At 45.5% G+C, this 16,590-nt stretch overlaps 1 protein-coding gene and 1 non-coding gene across 2 annotated transcripts; one reads left to right on the top strand and one right to left on the bottom strand.

Annotated features, from left to right (window-relative positions):
* Nucleotides 1-239: 239 nt before the first annotated feature.
* On the top strand, nt 240-346 carry LOC136478624 (small nucleolar RNA R71). The gene has a single exon (XR_010764345.1). It is a non-coding gene; the product is annotated as a small nucleolar RNA R71 (small nucleolar RNA).
* An 11,515-nt stretch (nt 347-11,861) lies between these two features.
* Nucleotides 11,862-12,248, bottom strand: LOC136469734 (putative kinase-like protein TMKL1). Its single transcript, XM_066467812.1, has one exon. The coding sequence runs from the start codon at nt 12,246-12,248 to the stop codon at nt 11,862-11,864; it is 387 nt and encodes a 128-aa protein (XP_066323909.1).
* Nucleotides 12,249-16,590: the final 4,342 nt, after the last annotated feature.

Below are 16,590 nucleotides of genomic sequence, written 5' to 3' on the forward strand. Positions count from 1 at the left end.
GCAGATCCATCTTGGTAGACAACATGTTTATCTCCTTGAGTTGATGCAAACCTCCACCTCTCTTGCGGGGTTGAAGACGTTCTTCATTCCAACCTTGGTTGGAGGCCATTTTCTCCACGAGACATGTTGCTTGTGTGATTGTGAGTGATAAAAATGCACCTCTAGCAGTGGCATCCATATTCTCACATGTGCTATTTGTTAACCCATGGTAGAAAGTCTGCATGAGTAGCCAATCCTCCATCCCATGATGAGGACATTCTGATATGTAGTCTTGAAAGCGTTCCCATGCCGCATGGATAGATTCATCATGTTGCTGTTGAAAGCTTAAAATTCTTCCATGCAGGGCGTTGGTTTTGCCCATGGGAAAGAACTTTGCTAATAAGGTAGTGGAGCAGTTTTCCTATGTACTATTTCTATCTTTGTTGGTGTAGAACCATTGCTTCACATTCCCCAAAAGTGAAAATGGGAAGAGACAAAGTAAAATAGCATCTCTGGTAACTCCCTTGATGGTGAAAGTGTTGCAAATCTCGAGGAAGTGTGTGAGATAAGCACTCGCATCTTCATGTGCCTTTCCACAAAACTGGTTGTCTTGCACCATGTTGATGAGAGCTGGCTTGATCTCAAAAGTGTTGTCCCCAATGTTGATCACTGGTCTAGTACGGATGTTGGCCGTAGTTGGAGCAGAGAATTCACAGAGAGTCTTGTTAGCCATGGCTTCGAAAACTAGTGTTAAGCTTCACCTTGTCTGGTTGCTTCTGATTCTAAAGCTAAAACTTTTTTGAGTTTGGCTTTAGTCCTCCTAAATAGTGCTTCTAGATCTTCAACGTAGTTTGTCGGAAGGTCAAAACCAGTCATACATTACCCTACATAAGATATAAAAGTAGAAAGAACAAGGATAAGTCTGTTTGAGCAGAGGTCAACGGTTTTCTCGGTCACATCAATAAGTACAAGTTTATCAATATTCCTTTTTGCCTAGCTACCTTCCCTAGCAACGGCGCTAGAAATGCTTGTTGGTATTTATTAACTTGTCACTTGTTTAAGTAGCCATCTAATGTTGTTGGCATTTCTTAACATCACTTTTGCTAAGTTGTCATCCCTAGCTATGATGCTAGAAATGCTTGTTGGTACTTTCTAGCATCACCTCTAGAATGACACTAAGAAGTATGTAAGTATTTTATTGTGACTAGAAAGAATATATATATATATATGAGGAGATCTGCAAGCGCACAGATAATTTACCATTGTAGCATTTCACCCGGGAGTATTCCAAGTATCGTTATTTATATTTTTACCACATGGAAGCACTGGTAGACGGAATATGTTGATAACTTATACATATGATGAAGAGATAAACCATAACCAAGTTTCTACTCATAACAGGGGTAAGTCATATGGTATATGATATATATGACAAATATAAGGTAAATGATCATTGATAATTAATAATTGAACACTCAGAGTACTCCTTTCTATGGCATTAGCATGACTAAGTAGATACAATAGAGAAATAATTCTTAATTATAAGTCAAACCATACTATGATTAGTGCAATTATACTTAATAATCATGGCTAAGATCAACTTCATATCTACACATAAGGGATATTACTAAGGAAGATCAAGAACAAAGCATGACTTCCTTCGTAACTAGTTCCTACTTGACCTATATTCGGGGAGTGGACTACAAAAGACTCAACGGGAGTGTCACATCCACGATCTACCACATGGCCCAGAATATAGGGTGCATCCATAGGTAAACAACGTATAAGCACCACGCTTACACAATATCGACCACTCACCCCGTGTACTTTAGAGTGAGCGCTATACACACTTATGCTTGAACATAAAAATAATCTAGCTATACTAAGCATATAATCAAAGTAGACGATGTACATCATAACTAGGAACATGAATAATATTGAGAACAATGTCATATCAAATATAGCAAACATATGAATAATGAAAGATACAAGAGAGGATACAGGGGCTATACCAAGCCACGCTCTTGGCAAGATTAAGAATCCAAGCGAAGCTTGCCTCCCTCTAGATCTAACCTAGCTAGCTATGCCCTAGAATATTATGGAGCTCTAAGGTTCTTCTCTGATTAGGGTTTCTAGATGATGACTTGATCAATGATTAGGGTTATGCCCTAGGGGTGACAGGGGCTAGTATATATTGGGGGAACCATCAATCCTGAGCCCTCGGATCAAACCGACTTAAAACAACGGCATAGATGCAATCCTTAAGGCGGTGGAGAACCAACATTCGAAGGAGGGGCTGATAAGTGGGGCTGGTTGGCCCCACTTGGCAGCCACCTACCCCCTGCTTCGGTGGTTTGTCTTCTAGAGTCTTCTAGAGTCTTTTGGAGTTGGTTTCACCATGGATAAGCGTGATTAATTCTGACGTTTGGGTCCACCTTGACAGTTTTCTAGATAAACACTGCTGAAAACACAGATTCACCAAAACTTATGGAATTTGCTAGTTTAAACCCCTAAACTTATGTTGGTGATCACTTTCATGCATTATATTGATGGTTTATGATGAGTGTTAACTACCATCAACATTATCCAAGTGTTTGACTTAGCAATAAATTCTATGCAACGTAAGCCTTCATATTTTCCTTGCCCATAACTCCACATAAGCTTTAGTGATCGCAATGAAGGCACAATTTAAGCCTTTGGTAAGGAGCATAAATACTTATAAGATATTGAGTGTGCCACAGAAAGAACTAGAGATTGTGATATTTCTTGCCAAAATTTATAAAAATCTCTAGATGATATTTCTAAGCAAAATAGATAAGGAGAAAAGACTATGGGGGGGTCCGTGCATCTTCATCTCCATCACTAGTGCCGTCTGACCTCTCCTTGCTAGTCCTTGAGCTGGACTAATGCTGGGGACTACTCAGTCAGGCGTCTACCTATGGATATGAATACAATGTACAAAGACAAAGTTCAATTACATGTTACAAGCAAACTCTTACTATCGGGGGAAGATTCACGACGCTGTATGCCCTCTGCTGGTAGTTGATCGAAGCGTGCCCCATGAGGTTGAACAGCATCATGATGAGTCACATGACTTCATTCTGGTCAATCTCCTCAGGCACCCCGCAGGTGCCATTAGTGTCTCCCTAGAATTCATATCCAGCATGTGCCCTCTCTTTGCATGTCTGGATCCGGTGGAAGGTGAAGTTCGTCGCCACCACAACTCCATCTAGCCTCTTATGATTTATCAGTGTTAGGAGCTCCCTCACCTGCTCTAATCCATCGGAATTGGGCCTCTTCGACCACTTAGGGTTGCTCACTAGGAATTGATCGACATCACACGGCACATACGGCTCCACCTGCTTAATGTAGAACCATCTGTAGGCCTAGTACTTCACATTCGTGTTAAGAGGGATGGTGATGTACAAACTTGCCATCCCATCCTGCAGCTATAGATAGGTGCTGCCAACCACCCTAGATCTAGATCCCCCTGATTTTGAGGTAGAAGAAATGTCTAAATAGATCAAAATGGGGAAGGATTCCTAGATACGATTCACACAGATTGATAAAAATTGCAATGTGCAATATGCAATTTGGGGAAAGATTGCACAGACTAATGCCATAATAAGCAATTAGATTGTGGAGAAAATGGTGAATAGGAACACCAAAACCACAGAAGAAATAATCCTCAAACATGACCAACTTGTCAGTATGGGGAGTGGGAAAGTCCTCACCGGCCGCCGGCTATCATCCTGTCATCGCCCTATCGGGCAACATGCCGTACACCACCAGGTTGTTGAGCATTACTTCATTGCTGATGGATCGCACCCACACCTCATCACAATTGATCTCATGCACTACCCTCTTTGATCCCCTGTGGCTTCTTTTCGGCGCCATCGAGCAGATCTAGGGAGTGGAGGTGGCTAGATGCTTGGATTTGCTCTAATGGCAGAGAAGTTGTGGTTGTCGGAATGTGAGGCGCGAGGACGACGAGGGGGCGAGTGGAGAAATGGGGCGTCCATTTCAGAACTGTGGCGGATTTATAACGATTTACCCCTACCTTTGTGTCTCTAGGGTTTTTGGGAAACTATGTCACGCCATGCACGCCCGCTCCTGTAGTCACCGCGCCACATGTACACGTTAGCCACAGTAATTGCGTGTCTCTCCATTTTCTTTGTTTCTTCACTAATGGGCCGTTCAACGGGCCGCTATTTGCCTTCGCCAGGAAGCCACCAATGGGCAGCATGTTTTCTCAATCTACTCCGTTAATAAGTACATGGTGGATTGCTGTGTGCCACAGTTACTAAGTACAAGATTTTCTCCAATTTGGTGGTATGTTTTTAAGGCTTTTCTTTGACCCTGCTACAAGATTCATTCTTCATCTTCTAGCAGGCTCGGAGACTAAGTGTGTACACTTCACCTTGCGATGAATGTACTGGTTTCTTGATGATTTAACTTCTTTGGCAATGCCGGGAATTGGTTGCATACTTAGCTATGATGGGGACTGCATATGTTTCCTGGACCTTGCTACAAGATTCATCATTCATCTTCCAGCAGGCTCGGGGACTACATTGTGTACAATGCACCTTGCGGTGCATGTGTTGTTTCTCCATGATGTTTTGGTTACGCCAAGATTGTCATGAAAATACCTCTGCTCTGCTCTGGTGACCCATCATTGGTGCAATCGCAACTGACACTTAAGTGTGTACACTTCACCGACCAAGAATTCTCAATTTTTGTGTTGAGCTCCTTACATCGTAATTGGTGATTCTCACTTGGCTAAGTTCGAGGTCTTATGGATAGCTAAACTGCTTAGCAGCTATCCTCATAGGTTGACAGGATAGTTAAGCTAGTCGGCAAACATTTTCACCGCTCAGGTCACCAGCTACGCTGGTTGGCTTTCATTTTTGTCACTCGGATCTTCAGTCAAACTGGTTGGCTTCGTGGCAAACTGCTCGGACTTGATCAAGGCGGCGTCAACAAGCGGATACAAGGCGCTCGGGGACTGGCTGTGGGGGGGTCTGACTCTAGGTACCCACAACGATGCACATGGGCCGCACCAATAGGGACAGTCCAGCCCATAAGATGAAGGCTTGCGGTGCACGGCACAGCTCGGCGCACGCCGCACGGCATCTCAGTGGCATCCTATTGATCGCGTAGAATCTGTTAGGATATGCCGAATGTATGATTCCATGTATAGATTATCTCTTACCCGATCGGACTCTAACCTGATCGGCATGTAACCCTACCCCTCGGGCTATATAAGGCGGGTAGGGGACCCCCTTAAAACACACATAATCATATACGATAGCTAATACAAACCGACATGACACAGGATTAGGGTATTACGTCAAGCTAATGGACTGAACCTATATAAATCTTGTGTCTTGTCACCATCTTGCTCCTGATCTCGCTCACCTCTCTAAACAATCTACCATCGCGGGTAGCCCCCTCGGTGGACTGCCGAGCATCTTTTGTCGATAAAGACCCTCTTTCTAGCTGATCCATGTTCAACTCTCAGACAAGGTGAAGGCCAAAAGCCCTATGATGACAAAGGTAATATAGGTACGAGTTTCTATATTAACATTTCCAATTCAAAGGTTGGTATGTTTATGAGCAGGAATGCAAGAGTTAGTAAGCAACTAATATTTTCATGCTAAGTCCCCATCTTTGCTCGGGACAAGCAAAATGCAGCTTGGGGGAGCTTGTTGGTGGTCACTAAACACCTATTTTAGCCATCAACAATGCCAACATTCCAAAGGAAAATCAACATAAAATGCAAAGATTTGGTTTATTACTAACGAAAATTCCACTTGTACATGAAGTCTATTTGAATACAGGAAAAATAGTGAAAAATGTGCAAAATATGTGACATGGAGGCAGCAGAATGTGACAGGGGCCTCTGGGCCCACACTGCCATGCTGACTGGTGGCCATGTGCGCCTCCCGGCGCCACCCTTTCCCCGTCCACATCAACGATTCATGGGATAGCTCCTACACTGCCTCACAAGCGTCGATTTCATGTCGGTTCAAGCGATGGACGAGATTTGTTCACCGTGGATTCATGGGCCCATCGTCATTCACTTGGAGGCCATCAACCGACCTTGCAACCGCCTTTTGGACTAAATCTTCACACGTGCTAGAAAGGGAATAGACTTTGGGAGCCAACCATGACCCTATGATGCAAAGTCGGTGCATCGGACGGCCGCCCAGCGCCCCATCCACGCCGCCTGGTGCCCAAGGAAGCTCCACCGCCTCTCCACTGCCTACAAATACCCCCTAGCTCCTTATTGCTATAAATAGAGGTGTCCACCACAGTTGTAAAGCGTCCCAAGTAGAATCATTCTCTCTACTCCTAAGTTTAGGTTAGTAGTGAGAGTGAAAGTGAAGAAGTGAAGAGGTAGGAGCTTGGAGAAGTCTTCTGGAGTCTCTCTGAAAGCAACTTTTGCTTTCTATATATTTCCTTTTGTACTTGTCTTATTTTCAGCATTTACTTTCTTGCATTAGAGTAAAATAGTGTTGCGAATATTTTGATCATTTCTTATTTAGTTAGTAAGTTTCTGATATATGGGATCTTCATCACTAGTTGGTGCTATGATCTTAGCGCAAGGTTAGAGTAGTATCACTTAGTGTAAGCGTGGTGTTTAGACTATAGGGTATCTTGGGTTGTGGCTAATTCTCCAGATAGACTGTGGTAGGTGGTAGGTGGTGACAGCCCTGTCCATCCTATGTATTCCACCACGTTGGAATTAGTTATTAAATCTTAGGGTTCGTGGTGCTTTGTGCCTAATCAACCTTAGGGTGAGTTTAGAACAGGTATGCCCCAAAGTATGTTCATCGCTAGACAATTGATAGGTTGAATCAATTACGATAGTACTTAATTTATCTTCACCTACTCTGTGACCATCGTAGTGTTTCTTTTGTTTTATTATTTTAGTTAGTTTAGTTACTTTCATTTGCTCCATTACATTCGTGCCTAGGTAATTCACTAAAAATAAATCAATTATTTGTCTGAGTCGTACTATACTTTCACTGTGGAAATAAATACGATACTTGGTATACTCCCAAGTCAAATGCTACATCGATATATTCTGTGCGCTTGTGGAATTAGTCCAATAGTCATAAGAAATATCAACAGAGGATGTCTGTGCTTTTAGATTGCCCTCCAATATTTGATACGACAGGTAATATTCCTATCCTAGGATAGTTAGTTGCTTTCCGGCTTTATTGAAACAGACTTGCCTTGGTACATGTCAGTCATAATATAACTACCAATGCAATAAGAAAAACCCACATCTGCCTTTTGTAATATAGGGGAATTAGCTATCTGCAGCGATACTGAATTCTTATTGTCATTTTCTTATACAGATACGGATCCTACATGGTCTTACTTTACTTGCCAAACATTATCAACTAAATGATGCAGAGAAATGTCAAGGTTAATAACATGACGTCCCTTATCAATCTGATAGTTTAATGTCTTTTGTCCGGTTCAAATTAGTAGATATTTTCTAATTGTATAAATCTAAAACTTAATGACCCATGCTACCTTTTGCTAAATGAAATCATTAATTAGATGTAGCAAAAAAAATATTTGTGATTCAATTTACAATGTTTAATTTCATAGCCTACTCTGTCACTCTCTCTCTCTATGTTTGTGCTTTCAGGACACTCTCTTTGCAATGGTCTCAGGTTTCAGAAATAGCTTTTCGTTGGCAAAACTTATAGGCACCATTTCACTGTGTAATGACCAAACTTGCTTTTATAAATATCATTTCGACATCACCGTTGTTATTTCAATCAAATTGTTGTTAGCCTAAGTGTCATAATTTGCAATTAAACCATACAACTTGCCTTTTTCAGCTTCTATGTTGTGCCCGCGGCAACGCGCGGGGTCCTGCTAGTTTAAACACAGTACTGGAAGGAAAACAGTACTAGAAGTCATTTTAATACTCATTTGGGCGCATCTCCATATATGCATGCATGCTGTGTGTGTTACACGGAAATAATTCAAATTGAAGACGCAGGTAGTCTCGAGCCTTAGAGTTGACGGACGCATTATTACATTACAGCAGGATCTTAACTTGCAAGCAAAAATATGGAGATGCAAATTATTCAGTTTAATGGGCTGATCTCTGAAACCACTTGATTTTCATATTATTGAGTCACATCCAAGCTTCGTTTTTGCCCTTTTCGTGGTTCCTTGGCACGTATCTTTGAGCCCACAAATGTTTTCCTCCTACCACAAACTTGGCCTTCTCTTTTCCAAGTATGAATAGCATAGTCTCCGGCGAGCCAAATGTGACTAGTGCATATTGAGGTTGCCTAATCTCAACTGGATCCTCTATGCTTAGGCTTTCCACATCACCGAAAATACTGCAAATAGAAGACCAAACAATAAGAACATGGGTGGATAGCAATATAGGATTCGAAATAAATGTGCAACAGTCTATCTTCTTCTATCTCCTCCTCCACGTCTTCTTCGCAACGGAATTCCAATCGGGCGGCCATGGAGGGAAGGGGATTCCTTTGTAGATCGCCCACTGTTTGCGAGGTTTGTGCATAATTCTTCCTTTTTTCTCATGAACTAGGAACCTACAAGTGCTGCTAACATTTCAAGGACGAATAAATATGAACTCTATGGCAGCATGAGGACAAGGGAGGGCATAGGCGATAGCAAAGGATACTAGAGGACCAGAGAGTGTAGGGAAGCAACAAGGAAAAAGAACTAGGATCTATGGATGGCATCAACCACGCCCTTTCTTTTCCTTCAGGTTATTTTTTTGTCCTCAACCTTGTGCTCCCCTTTCCCCTTCTTCTTCTTCTTTGCTTATTCCTCCTCTTTAGTCTCCTTGTCCATCTTATATGACAAGTATCCTCTTCGTCTAACTCCTTGAGATTTTGATAATGATTTTAGGTATAGATCTCCACTCTTATTGACATAAAAAATCTATTAATCTCCCTAAAGCACTTTGATTTGTATTGTACTATTTGTTTAAAATACATTCAGTAACCTTTTTACCACTTGTCATGTATAATATATATAGTTTTTTCATATCAATTTTAATAAAATAGCTTATGTACTATTGATTTGTGGTACCTCACCAGTCACTAAATATGGATGCTGTGAGACACCATGCACCACCACCATCTACATCATGTGTTTTAACCTTACATTTGTTGACAACGAGGGAGTAAGATATTTTCATTACACTTAATACTTATTATGCTCAAGTCACTTTTCCAAAAGAGAAGTAATGAACAATAAGGAATATGAGGTGCATTTTACCTACTATACTAGAAGGTAGGTGCAAGAATTTCATCATTCTAAGAATTTTTTTGCTTTGTTTCTATTGTTAGCAAGAAGGCAACATGCAATAACATTTTTCCTAGTAAGTATTGTGTAAGGGATCGTGACGCCTAAGAGGGGGGTGAATTAGGCAACTTAAAACTATAACTCTAAACTATGGCCTCTTTTTCTAACCTTAGCAAAACCTATGCAAAAAAAGATAAACTATCTAAATGTGCAACTATGGTTTTGCTAGTGTGTTGCTATCTCTACAGCAAAAAGGAGTTATGCATATAATGTAAATGCGGAAGCTAAAGAGTAAGGTAGAGATATGCAAACTCCCGTCGACGACTCTGGTATTTTTACCGAGGTATCGAGAAGCGCGTAAGCTTCCCCCTAGTCCTCGTTAGAGCCCCTCGCAAGGAATCCCACGCAAGGGGGAAGCTCCCTATCAGGTAACTCCGTGGATAGCCCCGGGCATTCCCCACGCACAAGTGGGTCTCCGGTGTGCCTTCCGGCAAGCCTCTCCCAGATGCTCCCTGCCATCTTTACTATCAAGCTTCTGGCCGAACTGCCGCGGGCCTTGTTCCCTTCGGTACACGGTGGCGGCCACACCACAAACACGGTTGGTGTGATCTCGCAAGACTACAAGCCCCTCCGATGTACAACAATGGTGCGCGCAAGCACCGAATGGTAAGAGATGTGCAAACCTCACTAAACACTAGGCTTAAACCTAGAGCAAGCGCATAAGCAGTGGTCTAATCAACTTAAGCACTTTGCAAAGTACCTACACTAATCACCTAATGAATCACTAAGCACTATACAAGTGGAGATCATTAAAATGGTGTATCAACACCCTTAGTATGTTTCCTCAGTTCTCCACTACGCAAATGGCTGGTTGGGGGGTCTATTTGTAAGCCCCATGGAGAAAGTAGCAGTTGAGGACGAAACCTAGCTTTCTGCTACTGATTGGACGCTGCTTTCGTCCTGACCAGACGTGTCCGGTCGTTCTGACCGTTGGAGCGCGCGCGTTGATCGGACTTTGGGCCGAGTCCGGTCATCATCGATCGGACGCGTCCGGTCATGCTGGCGCCGCTCTGGAACCTCTCTGGACTTGATCGAATGCTGTACTTTGTGTGTCCGGTCGTCTAGTGCCGCTGCATCCGGTCATGCTGAAAACATTGTCGTGACAAAGAATAGTGTCATCGGTGCATCCGGTCACTGCTTCGCTTAGCGTCCGATCACTGCTGCTGACGCCCGCTGTTGCTGATCAACTGATCGAACGCGTCCGGTCCCTATAAGGGCCGCGTCCGGTCACCTCTGCCGAGCTCGTTTCTTCACGATCTTGCGTCCGGCTTGGTTCCCATCTTCATGCTTGGACTTTGCTTGATATCTTAGGTCTTGTCTTGTGCTTCTAGGGTCTTGCTTATGGTGTTGATCGTGGGATCATCATGTTGTCTTCATCTAAGTCACGTCTTGCACCCTATTGAACTACAAAATAATTACTTGCAAATTCATTAGTCCAATTTAGTTGCGTTTGTCATCAAACACCAAAATCCAAAGTAAATAGGCCTATGGTGCATTTTCCTTACATATTGCATAGTGGCATATATCTAAGTTAATCTAGATAAGATATATGGAAAACAAATAAAATGAATCAAATAGAAAAATGCTTTGTAATCTCACTATTAAAGAATTCATTTTAATATTTTGTTTCTAAATTCTTTAATAAAAGTAATTTAAAAACTATGATACATGGATGTAAATAGGTAAGAATAAAGACAAAAATCTTACCTCATAAAAAAGTTATATACTTCCTCTTTAGTTAATGGATGTCTGTTGTAGAAAGTGACAAATAATGTTCTATCATCTCGTGGAACAAGGGGATCATGTTGTATATGTAAATGAAAATGAGGGTTCATGTTTGTTGTAGAACTCTAGGGAAATGTACCCTGCTCTGATGGGAATTGAGGAGAAATCATACACTGCCCAAATGATAATTCCAAATCATCAACATTTGATCCAGAAGGAATAACTCTAATGGCTCTTTGTTGCTAAGGATTAATAATATCTAAATCTGAGAGAATTTCTTATTTGACACCAAACAAATGGCCCGTTCCTTTCTTGGCCCTCAAAAAATTTTCGTTCCCTATTTGACACCGAGTTCAACTTTCGTTTCTTATATGACACTCCGTTGGATTTTTCGTCCGTGGACCGTTAACTGCCATGTGAAAAGACGATTTTGCCCCTGTGGGCCCCACCACCCATCTCCCTCCTCTCCTCCCCTTCTCCCTCCTCTGCTTGGCTGCCGCGCTATCGCTGGCCTCGCCCATGTGGCCGATGACCATCCCGGCGATGCCGCGGGAGCTGAGGCCCGAGGCCGTCACGCACTAGCGCATCGGTGGGCCGCACAACAACGGGTCGTTGCCTAGGAAGGAGTTCGCCATGAAGCGGGAGCCCGCAAAGGCCGGGGGCAGCTGGCCGGAGAAGTTGTTGTAGGAGACAATGAGCGTCTGGAGCTATTGCTGGGTCACCATCCCGGTGAGGGCCTCCGATATGGGCCCCTCCAAGTGGTTGGCGCCGAGGTCGAGGCACTAGAGGCCTCGGAACGCGGTGAGGAACGCAGGGAAGCCGCCGGAGAAGCGGTTGGCGTCAAGGTCAAGGACGCGGAGGCGGTCACAGGTGGTGTTGGGCCCAGTCAGCGCCGGGACGGCCCCTGTGAGGGCGTTGCCGTGGAGGCGGAGCTCGGTGACGCGGTCACAGAGGTTCCATATGGAGGTGGGTAGGTCCCCGTCGAGGCGGTTCCTAGCGAGGTCAAGCGCGGAGAGCGACGGGGCCCGAGAGGGCGTTGGCGGCGAGGTAGACGGAGTCGAGCACGGAGAAGGCGCCGAAGTCCGGCGGGAGGCGACCGGTGAGCTCAGTTGGTTAGAGGGTCGTGCTAATAACGTGAAGGTCGTAGGTTCGAGACCTGCATGGGCCATATTCTTTTTGGTTCTTTTTGGTTTTTTTCCCTTTGTGTACCTACATGGGCCATATTCTTTTTTCCTTTGTGTACCTTCATGGGCCATATTTTTTTCTCTGTGTACATGCATAGGCCATATTATTATTTTTTTGTTTTTTTGTTTTTTTTCTATTTTTCTTTTGTGTACCTGCATGGGCTATTATCCTTTTTTCTTTGTGTACCTGCATGGGCCATTTTTTCCTTTTTTTCTTTGTGTATCTGCATGGGCCATATTCTTTTTTTTTTCTTTTTTTTCTATTTTGTGTGAATGAGACTATCACTTTTAATTGTGTGCGTTTTTTTTGTTTTTCTATTTGTGTGAACGAGACTTTCACTCTTCATTGTGTGCGTTCGCACACGAGAGTGACACACCAACCACCAAAATACTCATCGGTGATTTGCGATTGAAGACCACGTCCAAGGTACAGGTATACTATAAGTATAACAACTTGTCATAACACCGAACTGACTCGGCAAGCAAGATAGGTGGACGCGAGAATGTAGGGCGTTTGGTTGAGAGACATGGTGGGATAGGATGCTTCTGTCTCAGTTTTTAGGGGCGGGCGATTTCATTTGTTGTTTGGTTAAGAAGAGACACGGTGACTATGTTTTTTTGTTTGGTTCTGGTACATTAAAAATGGGATGAGCCATTGATACGTAGGACCCACTGTGGGGGTATTAACCCTTATACCCTTATAGCTATGCTTGGGCCGGCCCGGATCGGTGGGTCTGGTCCACCAAAAGACGACGTGCGGCCCGGTTAACCTGATCGGAGTCCCGCGCAAGGAGTCAAGACGGATTTGACGATCAATCAAGATCCTGGTCGGTTAGAATAGGAATCCTTATCCAGCCACATATGGCAATTGTAACTGGCTAGGATTAGTTTCCAGATCTGTAACCCTTCCTCCCGGACTATATAAGGCGGGCAGGGGACCCCTCTAAAAATCATCACTCATTGACATATAGCAATACAAATCAGACGCAGGACGTAGGTATTACGCCTTCTTGGCGGCCGAACCTGGATAAAACCTCGTGTCTGTCTTGCATCACCGTCTTGTTTGTGGCTTGCGCATCTGTCTGCCGACAATCTACTACCTTGGGCATACCCCTAGGTAGACTGCCGACCATATTTCATCGATAGTGACGCGCTAGGTAGGGGGTGTGCGTACTGCTCTCCAAGCAAACAAGATGGTCATCATCTCCGGCTCCATGGCTACGCCGAACGGTCTCACGTTCACCATCGGCTAGATCACCTGGACCACCGGCTCCAACGACTTCATCGCCATGACCACGGAAGAGGCGTGGATTCAGTCTGCGCCGACCACTGCTTCACCTGCATCGGCTACGGCTCCAACCACGACGGATACGGCTCCGACCACGATGGATCTGACTCCGACCACGGTACATCTGGCTCTGACCACGCCTACATCATCTTTAGCCACGTCGACAACTCGTCATCCGCTTCCCCGCTACAAAGGGAAGCAGATCGACAACACCGACCTGCTCGACTCCATCGATTGGGTCGGCACCAAACTCGCTGAAACCCTAGCTCTGGTAAGTACGATTCAAAGTCAACCTAATGAGCAGGTAACCGCTCCCCACAACAGATCTACCCGACCAGCTCGGACCAGTCGTCCTGCACGACTTGGTACAGATCTCGTGGTCATATCTACTCCTGAAGGGCGCTCCGCTCGTCCCCGGCCAGCCTCCACGACGGGTCTCCGGCTCTCCGAGTACGAAGCCTCGATGGAGAACCACTAGGTCCGGCCCTATGACCTGCGAAACGCTGCCTCCAGCTACGCGTATAACTTACAACGCCACTTGGATCTGTGTTTTATGCACCGACCTCGGCCGAAGCCACGCAACTTCGTCAACATAATCCGGATTGAAGATTATCAAGAAGGATCCATCCGCACAGTCCAAGAGGGCGACTCCAGCTCCTCGTCTAGCATCGCATCTAATGCATCTGTCCACACCGAGCTTCAGCATCATGAAGACGACGGCATCAAGTATGATCTGGATCTGCTAGACCATGCCCCAGGGTTTTCTCAATTCCCGTCTTTCCCACCAAGATGAGGGGATTTGATCCATGTTGTTAGCAATGACGAACCACCAGCAGTTGGCGAAACAGAGCAAGAAAGGACTGCATGCGAAGCATGCAATATTGACCGGTTTAATCGCCGACAAATCGAAGCCGAAGCAGACCAGAAGGCGCGACGCACAAGGGTCCAGCCACGCGACCTCAACGATGCTTTCGACAGGGTGGGGGACAAAATAGGTCTTCAGGACTCCCAGTGCCAACGTAGCCATCGCCTTGGCAACAATGCAACGGCTACCCAACACCCCGGAAACCCAAGCAGTTAGCGATGAAATACAAGCCTATCTAACGGCTGCCATGGCCCAGACCGCAGAGATTGTAAATCAAGTTCGGGCTCCATCCGTCTCAGTCAAGTCAAGCCACAGCCGCCAGCACCCAAGTCGCTCACAGCCACTCAACCAACGTGGCTCGCGCAACAACGACCCATCAGACAACCGTCAAGGCGGAAACGGTGGCCATGATGGTGGTCAGGATGACCACCGCCGTCGGGAGGACAACCGCCGTGATGTCTGGGACGATAATCGCTGAGACAACCGCGACAATCGCCGCGATAACCATGGTCGCAGGGCTAATCTAGATGGCAATCGAGATCACCACGACGGCAATAACGATCTCCGCCATTACCTCGGTGGACGCGATCTGCGCGCTCGCATCAACCAGAGAGCCGATGATCGAGCATCCTATGAAAGCTATCGCCGTATGGAGTATGACACTACCCACGGCCCGCCGAGTTTGAAGCAGTTTACTCCATACCTTCACCAAGTCATATGGCCCAAGAATTTCAAGCTCGAGAAGCTTCAGAAGTACGACGACAAGGAAAACCCCGAATTATGGGTCATGCTCTACGAAACTGCATGCAGATCAGCCATGGCTGACGAGCACGTCATGTCTAACTACTTCCCAGTCGCTATTGGCCATGCAGGTCACCAATGGCTGGTTAGCTTACCGGCGAACTACTTTGATTCTTGGCAGGAGCTCAGGCAAGCCTTCATCGACAATTTCATCACTACTTGTGAACAACCGAGCAACAAGTACGATCTGCAATCGATCCGAGATCAGAAAGATGAGCCACTGTGCGAGTACGTCCGGCGTTTCTTAGAGATGCGCATCAAGGTCCCATCAATCTCCGACAACGAGGCCATCGAGGCTTTCATCACTGGCCTCCACTTCCACGACGCCCTAAGAGACAAGCTCCTCCGAAAGAGACCTGAATTGTTCACAGCGCTCCTGGCCACCGCTAAGAAATATGCAGACGTCGACGACGCTAAGAAGATAATTATTGAAGAAGCAACAAGGGTTCCACGCTCCGACCACCCCCCACACCGCGACGACTACCATGACAACCGTGGTCGGAATGACAATTTTGAACGCCGCAACCAGCGCAATGACTCCTACGACCACCGCGACCAACGTAATCAGCGGCGTAGCCACCGTGACGATTATAGGAGCAAGCGTGCTCGGGAAGACGACGGCGATGTCAATACCGTTAAAAAGGGTGGCGGACGTTGTAATTACGAAGATGACTATGCCAAAGCATTGAAAGGACCCTGCCAGCTCCATCCTAAGTCAAACCATACCATGGAGAATTACCGCGTTCTCAAGTCTATCTATACGCGTCAACAGGCTCCAGATACGTCCGACAAGCCTAACGACGCAGGGGAACATCGCAACGAGGATAACGACGACGACGATGCAGACCCTCGTCACAAGTACGTCAAGCCAACCAATCGCGTGCACACCATCATCGGAGGCAAAGTGTCCATCGAGACCAAGCGGGAACGCAAGCTGCTCGCCCGTGCTTGCTTGAACATGGCCAACGCCGACAACCTCCTCGCCGATCTACGACTCCCTCCGTGGTCTCACCGCGAAATCTCTTTCAGCAGAAAGGACCAATGGGCTACAATACCTAAGCCAGGACGTTTTCCCCTAGTCCTCGATCCTTGTATCAACAAGGTCCAGTTTGATGGTGGCAGCTCCATCGATATACTGTTCAAGAACAGTCTACCCGCCCTAAAGATAGCTTAGGTGGATCTCAAGCCATATGAGGCACAGTTCTGGGGTGTTCTCCCCAGACAGAGCTCTACACCTCTCGGGCAAATCACGCTACCTGTGCAGTTTGGAACCCCAGACCACTTCCACACCGACTATGCCAACTTTGTGGTCGCTGACTTCGACGGCACCTACCATGCTATTCTTGGTCGACCGTCGCTTACCAAGTTCATGG

The sequence above is a fragment of the Miscanthus floridulus genome, chromosome 8 (genome assembly GCF_019320115.1).
Source record: "Miscanthus floridulus cultivar M001 chromosome 8, ASM1932011v1, whole genome shotgun sequence".
Classification (NCBI taxonomy): domain Eukaryota; kingdom Viridiplantae; phylum Streptophyta; class Magnoliopsida; order Poales; family Poaceae; genus Miscanthus; species Miscanthus floridulus.